General features: G+C 33.8%; 1 protein-coding gene across 2 annotated transcripts in view; it reads right to left on the bottom strand.

Annotated features, from left to right (window-relative positions):
* Positions 1-727: 727 nt before the first annotated feature.
* The window catches only part of FSTL5 (follistatin like 5), a 771,710-nt gene continuing 762,616 nt past the window's right edge, over positions 728-9,821 (bottom strand). For both annotated transcript variants that reach the window (XM_059374351.1, XM_059374341.1), the window contains exon 16: positions 728-3,494. In XM_059374351.1, coding sequence (XP_059230334.1) covers positions 2,792-3,494 — 703 coding nt within the window. In that variant the 3' untranslated portion in view covers positions 728-2,791. The remainder of the gene's footprint in view (positions 3,495-9,821) is intronic.

Raw genomic sequence — 9,821 nt, 5'->3', positions numbered from 1 at the left:
CCCTCCATAATCATATCGTAACCTATTTTCTTGCCTTATCTATATCACCTCCTTTACATAAAACTTTTATTTCTTCTTGGTCAAGGTCGAAGTTCTCCCTCAAGGACTCTCACATCTATTTTCATTCTCGATTTCCCACCTTTCTCATTCCCATGCCCTGAATCGCTATTGCTTCACTTTGCCCCTGCTTATTACAAATCTACTATTTGATGTTAGAGTTTTGTTTTTGTTTGTTTGTTTGCAGTCACCTCATAATTTTATCCTGGTTTTTCCTTTTTTTTTTTTTTTAAGATTTTATTTATTTAAGACAGAGAGAGAGAAAGAAAGAGTACAAGTAAGGGAGAGGAAAAGAAAGGGGCAGAGGGAGAGAGAGAGAAGACTCCCCGTGGATATGGAGCCCTATGCTGGGCTCAAACCCAGGGCCCTGAGATCATGACCTGAGCTGGTCAGATCCTCAACCAACTGAGCCAACCAGATGCCCCTATCCTGTTTTTTTCTTCAGTTTTTACACATACTTACATTTTTGATGAGATCATTATTTGCAACACAATTTATATTTTATATAAAAAGACAAAACAAACGCCTTTCCTTGATTGATCTCACTTTACTTGCCCTCTACCCCATCAAATCAACTTTAAAAATAATGCAGAACATCAGACTATGTTGGAAGCACTGGGAAACAAAACAAAATATCGATATGCACATTAAAACATTGGACTCTCAAGGGTTAAAATTTAAGAGGTTTATTCTCTTTTTATCAAGCAATGTCTACAGACAGAGCATCCACATGGTATAAGCTACCAAAGAAGAATGTATGAGATGGACTTATATTAAATCATTAGACACTTTATATGGTTCATGTTCACAAGGGAGAAAATTGCTAAAAAGGAAAGCAGGTAAGTAGAAACATAAGCTGGTAGTTTATTAAATCTACCTCTTATAATGTTTTCTTAAGCTAAGAAGAAATCTACTGTATCACACAGCTCAGGATGCTATATATACATAAGATATTACACACACTATAAAATTTCAGGTTTCTAAGCAGTTTTATACAATTTAAATTTGAGTAAAATTTGTATTTAAAAAAGACCTTATTGGATTACCTTCAGTAAACGGAGGTCATTTCAACAACCCATTAGCATTTTTAGCAACAATTAAAAAAAAAAAAAGTAAAAAGATTCTCCAAACATGTAAGCTATTACTTTAAGCCAAGATAATTATCTGCTTATTTCAATAAACCAACTCTCTAGTTTTAATTCAGTTCTGCTAGCCTTTTATTTGCCCTTCAAAAAAGAAGAAGAAGAAGAAGAAGAAGCAATCATTTTTATTTCTATATAGTGTCTCAAATAAGAGAATTAGTTAGGTTTTAATCTATATGCGCAGTTAATGAGAGGTCATTTAAGGATTATTCAGGAGTTGAGCAGAACTCATTTAGGAAGATTCTTAAGAAATGAAGTTCCTTCATGTGTTATGGTTTTTTTTTTTTTTTTTTTTTTTAAAGATTTTATTTATTTTATTTGACAGACAGAGATTACAAGTGGGCAGAGAGGCAGACAGAGAGAGAGGGGAGGAAGCAGGCTCCCTGCTGAGCAAAGAGCCCGATGCGGGGCTCGATCCCAGGACCCTGGGATCATGACCCGAGCCGAAGGCAGAGGCTTTAACCCACTGAGCCACCCAGGTGCCCCATGTGTTATGTTTAAATTGCCAATGCAAGAGTAAATTATCTCTTTACTCACCACTGTGGAGTTATCCCTTACTCTCAATTTCCACTACTAATTCTCCTAAACCACTAATACTTATCAATTCTCTAGCTAGTATTTTCTCCCTGGTGTTAATTTCCCTATATGTGGTTTACTTTCAGCAGACACAAATGATACTTCTTTTTTAAAACTGAAAGTTCCTGCTGTTTCAACACTGGACTAGACTAAAAGAAAGAAACATATTCTGCTAATAATAAACATTTGTAAGCAGTTGACATCTGAGACAAACTTGCATTAAAATACAGTGTACTCCAATGATTAAAAGCAAAATGAGTAGAGAATACATTGCAAACATTTTTCCAGAATTAATTTTCCTCCCTTCCTCCCCATTTTCCATAGCATGCTGCAGACCATACAGTTAAGTATCAAATAGAGTTTGTTACCTGTATACAACCTAAGGCCAACTTATGCCTTCAAATGATATTTTGCTGAGGTTTAAAATAGTGTCAAAGACAGGATTTAGTGCAATAAATGTTAAACTTTTCTCTTTTAATGACAAAAGATTTATAGTTATGGGGGTGTTCGGAATGCAGCATTTAACCTATCTTTTCCTCTTGTGACATTCCCTTCAAGGCACAAAAGATTATAAACAGTGGATGGGACAGAATATTTTGAAGAATTTTAAGGTTCCACAATACCTTTTTATTTCTAGTTTTAAGCATACCAAAAGACAAAGGAAAGAATAAGAGATAAGCCACCCCCAAAATGAAATAGTGCTTAAAGTCATCTGAAATTCCCTGCAGTTATTTTTATGTATTTAAATTTCTATTTTATTAGCTTAAAATGTTATTGTAGATTTGATTCCTGTGATTAATGTAGTTCTTAATGTGTTTTAAGTATTTCTAATCAACCAATAGTACTAATTGTGTGTATCTTTGCAAAAAAAAAAAAAAAATCTATTTTATTTGGCCAACCAAGTAACTTATGCTTGACTAGGGTATCATCTTGTAAAGTTAAGCTATAAATTTAAACAATGGATTAAGTGCAATGCACTGGAAAACTCTTTATTCAATAGTTATCTAACAGGGCTCCTAGGCATCTCCAACCCAAATGACTGTATTTCCTTTCTCAACTTCAGTAATCTCACAGTTTAACTTATTGAGTCGTCCATCTAGTATAAAAAGAGAGTCCTTGGAAGGTGTCATCAGGTATTGACCAAATAAGCCACTGTCCTGGATTTGCCTGTTCTTCTGGTTCCAAGGCCATTCTTCTGCCTTGAGTGGTTCCTTAAGACTCTTTATCATCTTAACCTTCCCAGAGGAGAGCTCAACAAAGAGCACATCAGTCTGTGTGCTTGAACTACCATAAATGTTGTATTGGTGGGCTTCAGTAAAGGATGGCTGAAATGCCAGATCAGATATGTGCAGATTTGTGTGAATATCAAAAGCCTCTTGTATTTCTCCTCTGATGGTAATGTACTGGACCCTTACAAGACCTTTCACATCATTAATGCTGACAAGATAGTGCCCATCTGGAGAGACATAGGGAGTGCCTGTCACATCACTATTGAATCCAATGACTGAGTCGGTTACACCATCCACCATAAGCTGTGGTGGTATTGCCCCAGTGCTGTCAGGTTTGCAGCCAATAAAGTAGTATCCTCCCAAATGTGTATACGCCAATGACTGAGGAATGCACTTATAGTCCATCAAGTTAATTGTCTTGATGTATGACATGGTTTCAAGATCAATTTTTTGTAGTGCAGCTTCATCTTTATGAAGAATAAATCCAAACCTGAAAAGACGAAAACCAAAGTTAGACAGAAAACTACAGAGTGGTTCCCGTATAAATATGCAATGTGGGCAGGTAGAAAGGGTCATCACTAGTCTAGGCATTAATTGTCAGGCTATGCAGCAATTTGTGTCACCATCGTGTTAGAATTAAACTTTAAATTGTGTTCCTTTCACCTCCTTTCTCTAGGTCATTTTTTCATTATAGCCAAACAATTGTAACTCATGGTGTAGAAAACAAAATAATTAAAAGCAATATATCAAGTTAATTGGAACAACAGATTTTACTTTTACCATACATAAAAAGGTAAACATTATTTTGTGAGTCTCTAATCCTTCTGATATTGAATAAGACTGGTTTACTGCTATTAAAGTCAACAATAAAAGACTTGAATATATATCTATTATACTCGCTTCATTTACCTCTTATTTTGTCCAAAGACCATCTGAAAAGTCTGACACTCATTATTACTTAGACAATTATCCACATCTTTCTCATTTTCTGAGGGTTTTTTGTTTTGTTTTTGTTGTTGTTGTTGTTTTTGGTATAGAACTATTAAACTTCTATTTGTTAGATTTTAAGATTGCCTTGATTAACTACTTTTATGATTTTAACACTCTTAAGTTTTAAATACAGGTTACATTTTTCAACCTTGTTATACTTATATTATCATTTTTAGTAATATACCTGCATTATATTTGTTATCATATATTGAACAACAATGAACCTTAAAGATTTATGCTTTTTCTGTTAAAGTTACTTAAAAATAAATATTTCTTATTTGTTTTGATAGTCTCTTTAATTATTTCTGTGCTTTTCAAAGCATTTGTCCTGAATTCTAGCTGCAAATTATTTTAAGTCCTTGTGACAAATATAAATATATTTTGTAACTATGACCTATAACACCAGTGGGTTCTTAGAAAAAAAAAAGTTAAATAAGATAAAATGAGATGGAAAGTAGTATAGAAAATTATATCCAAAATGGATACTGGCCAATAAAATTTTGAAGGACACTTACTTTTGTTTCCCTTAATAATATCGATGAAAACACATACTAGTATTTTTAAAGACTCCATAAAAAAATGGGGGGGGGGGTTTATTGTTATAATGAATGTGCTCATAAATGAAAAAAAAATTAAACATAAGATGACTTGTGGCACAGTAAAACAGAAACTCTAAAGGTAATTATTTTCACCTGTGCAATTCATTTTTGATATGCTAATCCTCACACAAAATTTTATTTATGTAAAAATAACCACTTCTACACATAATACATAAATATAATGAACTCAGGGTAACAACTCCTTAAAATTTCAAATATAAGCATATGGCAAGCCCCTCAAATAAACGCATCTTCAATATTATAGAAAGGATAAGATGAATGTTCTCAAAAAATCAGTCTTTGTGCTGTAATTGTGGAAGGCGACAAGTGCATCCGTAGAAATTTTACTGAAATAGATGTAAAGATGTAACCACTTCTATGTTATTATATTACATATAGTTGGGAAACTCCATATTACAATTTTAGCTAATTTAAACATTTGTGAAAAAACTATTTGTTGTCTTTAGAGAGATTACAACATCCATACAAAAGAAAAACTACCATGTACACTTACTCCTTTAAATTTTTTTTAAAAATTTTTATCGAACAACTACTGAATATGAGGCACTGGGAATATATCAGATCAACGTAACTCTCCCTGCTCTCAATGACTCTGGGAATTTTAGTAATAAAAACAGAAAACTTAGTGATCAATGTTTAATTATAGCATCTTACTATACTATCATTTAACTTAGTGATTATTGCTTTTTCTATTTACAGGAGATGGAATAAAGTAATCACTTTGAAAATAATATTTCTGGTGTATTTCAGAATGACATTCACCATTTCTGGCTCATTTCCTCGATCTTTCTCTTTTCCTGTGTCCTTAATAACTGTGTTTGTGTCACAACTCCCATCATACCTATTTAGGATAACATTTTCATTTGATTATAATGGTATGAAGAAGAATTTGTACTATTAAAAATCACTTCCACATGTTTCTATTAAAATATTAATGCTTAGCACAGGTTTTAAATACTACCTGAATATTAGAGAATAAAACAAAAACAAAAACAAAAACAAAACCCTCAAACCAAAAACTGCGTCCCATGATTTTTTGTCAACCTCAAAAATATCATAAAATCCCCATAAGTGACTCTTAATCTCACAAAACAAACTGAGGGTTGCCGGGGGGAGGGGGTTTGGGAGAAGGGGGTGGGATTATGGACATTGGGGAGGGAATGTGATTTGGTGAGTGCTGTGAAGTGTGTAAACCTGGTGATTCACAGACCTGTACCCCTGGGGATAAAAATATATGTTTATCTAATTGGGAAAAAAAAAAAAAAAGAAATTAAAATAAAGCCCCATTTCATTGAGAAAAAAAAAAAAAAATATCATAAAATCCTAGATATCACTATCCATTCTCATACTTGTCTTAATAAATAATTAACTCTGATTACTGTAAAGGGATATTTTTCCATTAATGGACAATCATTAAGGATACAGAAGTATGTATATGATTGTATCTGTATGATTTATGAGATTTTGAAAAATGATGGAAAATACTGTCTTTCTTTTATGTTATGCATTGTACCTGTTCCCAGAGACAAAAGAAGTAATATGCGCATTTAATAAAAGCAACAAGCCAATCAAGTTTTGGCATTTCAGCTCCTCTTTTAACCTTGAGTCTTTCAGTCCCTTTGGGCAATGGTTTGTGAATGCTAATGAAGAAGAATGTGACAAGCTTTAACTACTCTTGAACTATTTTAACTCTAATACTGAAGAATGCACTCAAGTTTTCTGTGATACAACCCAGCTTCTTTTGAAGGTAATTAAAATTTTAAGAGAAGGTCCAGTTAAAAATGCAAAACCTCCATGTGGGGCGATAAAATCACATCTATTTTGGCGTCCATGATGCATGTTCCTTTAGGACTAGAAATCTAGCTACATAAGCAGATGCACGAGAATGCCTTCAATTTTTCACTACTGATTTATTGGGTAGGAAGTGATGTCTCTAATTCAAAATTTCCCCCTAGTACAGATTGATATTCAAAAATCTCCCACTGTTCATTAGTCTATGATTAATATTTACGAGGTTCTCAACTTCCATGCCTGCTTAGTATAATAAAATCCTGCCCCAGACTAAGCCTAATATAGTTTGTCTAATATTTGCCAGAATATGTATAGGAAGTTGCAGACTGTAAGAAATGAGAGTTAAAACTTACTCTTGGAATGACTGCTTTTACTAGGAAATGGATAAAGCTAGGAAAGTGTGACCCCCTCGGTAACGGCATTGTGTGGATTTTTTGCTGAACTTGAGGAGAATCAGGGCAATGTTTTTCATTTACAAATTATTTTATTTTTCTGAAGTGTAATCAATCTAATTTATTATAAAGATTTTAAAAAGTTCAATTTAATTACTGCTTTTGTACTTTAAGGCAAGGTCCTGAAGTGAATCATACAAGGGAACTTCTTATTTTGGAAGCAATAAAAATTTTCAACCCAGGGTGATTTAGTTTCGTGTTCCAGTTTTTCGATATAATAGGTAGCTGACCTTATGTAAAGTCCTTGAACTCCCTGAGTTTAAATTCCTTCGTTAGAAAAAAAAAGCACAAAAGTATTACCTTGCTTGAAGTATAGAAGTTAAATGTGTGTTACCAGGCAAACCGTACATTATCAATAAACAGAACTTGCCTATGCTTTATACATTAAGTAACATAATTTTCCCCTTATGAACCCAATATGATATTTCCTATGGGACTACAGATTATTACAATTCATAAATGGGAAGAACAGAAACAAATTATCAGTTTTTCTGTATAGCCAGTATTCCCAGTTTTTTTTTTTTTTTCTTTAAATAAGCACATTGTGCTACTCCAATGTGGCAGGATTTTTCTCCTTGCAAATTCAGCAGATATCACACTTGTAATAGAAATCCACATTTTTATTCTTGCTCTCACTACTGACAACAGGTTCTATGGCTAGTACACCCTTTACCCAATTACAAATCTCTCACATTTTTAAGAAGGAAGGCAGTCTAGCTCACTCCATCTTCTTTAGAGGTGCTGCATCAGTTCTCACTGAGGGCATGAAGCAGTGAGCATGGTGTGCTGGGTGATTTTGACCTCGGCACAGAGAATGGAATTTGAAATAGATACCTGTCTTGCTCAAGAATTTTCACTTAGAGTAAGAGGAAATTTTGAGACAGACATGGATATCTAACGACATGGAGAATTGCAATCAGAGTATATCATGGCAATTCAAGAGATTTGTAAAAGAAGTTATTTGGCAGAGAGGGGAAAAGAACAGGTATTTAGAGAGAAGCATGACTGAAATACTATGGAGTCTATTAAAGAGCTCCTCGAAGACCACATCCCACAAGACCACGTGCACTCCTTGAATCTGATTAATGACTGATTTCCCCATATCTCTTACTCAGTTCCTGAATGGGTCTGGTCACAGAGAAACTTTCAGAGCAATTTCCCAGTTATTGTCACTCCATAGCATCTACCATGTTATTCTACCCTGATTCTGCTTTCGCAGATGCTACTGAAAGAATCCCATAATGGCAATTAATAACCTGTATTAATTTGCCATGATCAGTGCCAACAGTGTTAATACTCCAAAGTTTGGTGTGAAAGAATCTCATAACATTTGCGCAATAACAATTTTTTTTTAATCTCTTGAGTCTTAATATAGTGTTGTCTTTCCCCAGAGTCCTCATAGAGTCTCACCTGAACAACTCTCTTTACTGCCGACTTTCACTATTTACCCACTGAGATCAACCCCCATACTACCAGCTGAGAAGTGTTCCTGAACATCCGTACATGACCTCTTTCCTCATACCCCATCTTCTAAACCTCCTTACATTTTAAAACAAGCACTTCTATGTATATCAGTGGACACAAATGGGAAGTGGTAAATGCAAGACTGGGTGTACGTGCCATCAAATGCTCTACCACTGAGCTATGTCCCTATATATTGAAGGTGTCTGAACATGGGATTACTCAGACACTCTATCCTGTAATAAAAAAACACTGCTGCAATCCACACCTCAAACAAAAGCATTGTCCAAAACTTTTCTGACATCTTAATAGTAGAAAATATGAAATTCCAGGACAGAATACTTCAACAGGCCTAGGAATTACTTGTGATAGGATTTTACTTGTGAAAATCTACATCTAAAACTTATGATCTAGTACTTAGTATTTCATAAGAATAATGAGCAAGATTATTAAGACCCTGTTTTTCTAACTGGATTATAGTTAGCACGTTTTTCCAATTGGAAGGTAAGAGATATTTAAGAGAAAAGAAACTGAAATTATAGCCTCTTCTCCACATAATTAAAATATAAACTCACACATGCAATGTGCTGTTGAAATGACATCTTCCATTATGTTACAGCTGAAAGAGAGTTTTCATGGATGCAAAGCATAAATCTGACATGAGCCATCATTCACTAGTTTATGAATTCCTTTATATTTAGTTGTTTTCTATTATCCCAGACTGACCCTTGTAAGAAAAGATTGAATGCTGTTCCCACACAAGTACCAGAGGATTTAGTTTTTATCTGAACTTCACATAAATAGCTCAGTAAAACATACCTGTTCATAAACAGTGGTTACATTCATATTCGGGAGATGGGAGGCACAGAGAAATAGAATTGACACATTTACTGAAGATTTACAACCAGAGCAAGGACAGTTTCTGAAAGGACCTAATGCTTAGATGTATTTGAGAGATCATACTACTTTGAAGATCTCTGTTCTCAAAACATAGGTTGAAAAGCTAAAATAAGCCACAGGATGCCTCCTACCTGCCTTTAATAAGTATATTATAGAAATTCTATGTTAAAGATTTTAACGTTACTTTCCCTACTTTCAGTTTTAGAAATCTTTTCTTTAAAAAGTAGACTGTGTTTCTGAATACTAAATTGCCTATTTTCCTCCTTCTCTGGTATCATATTGTTTGGATCTGTAGGCCAAATTGAAACATAAATGCATAATTTAATTATAGTATATCCAGGATGTGTAATGGCTCAACAGAATTAATACAGTACCTAAAGGTATATCACTTCTAGTGGCCAGGACATTAAAAAATTTTAAAAATATATTTATTAAGAATTCCGTGCACACCGTATATACTACAGACCATATTTCAACAACCGAAGTCTTCCACCTCTTTCTGAAGAACTTAAGAGCTTAGGGGGAAAGAAAAGAAAAGAAAAGAAAAGAAAGAAAGAAAGAAAGAAAGAAAGAAAGAAAGAAAGAAAGAAAGAAAGAAAGAAA

The sequence above is a fragment of the Mustela nigripes genome, chromosome 1 (genome assembly GCF_022355385.1).
Source record: "Mustela nigripes isolate SB6536 chromosome 1, MUSNIG.SB6536, whole genome shotgun sequence".
Taxonomy (NCBI): Eukaryota; Metazoa; Chordata; class Mammalia; order Carnivora; family Mustelidae; genus Mustela; species Mustela nigripes.
Note: the sequence above shows the minus strand (reverse complement) of the source record. Positions and strands in the feature narration are given on the sequence as shown.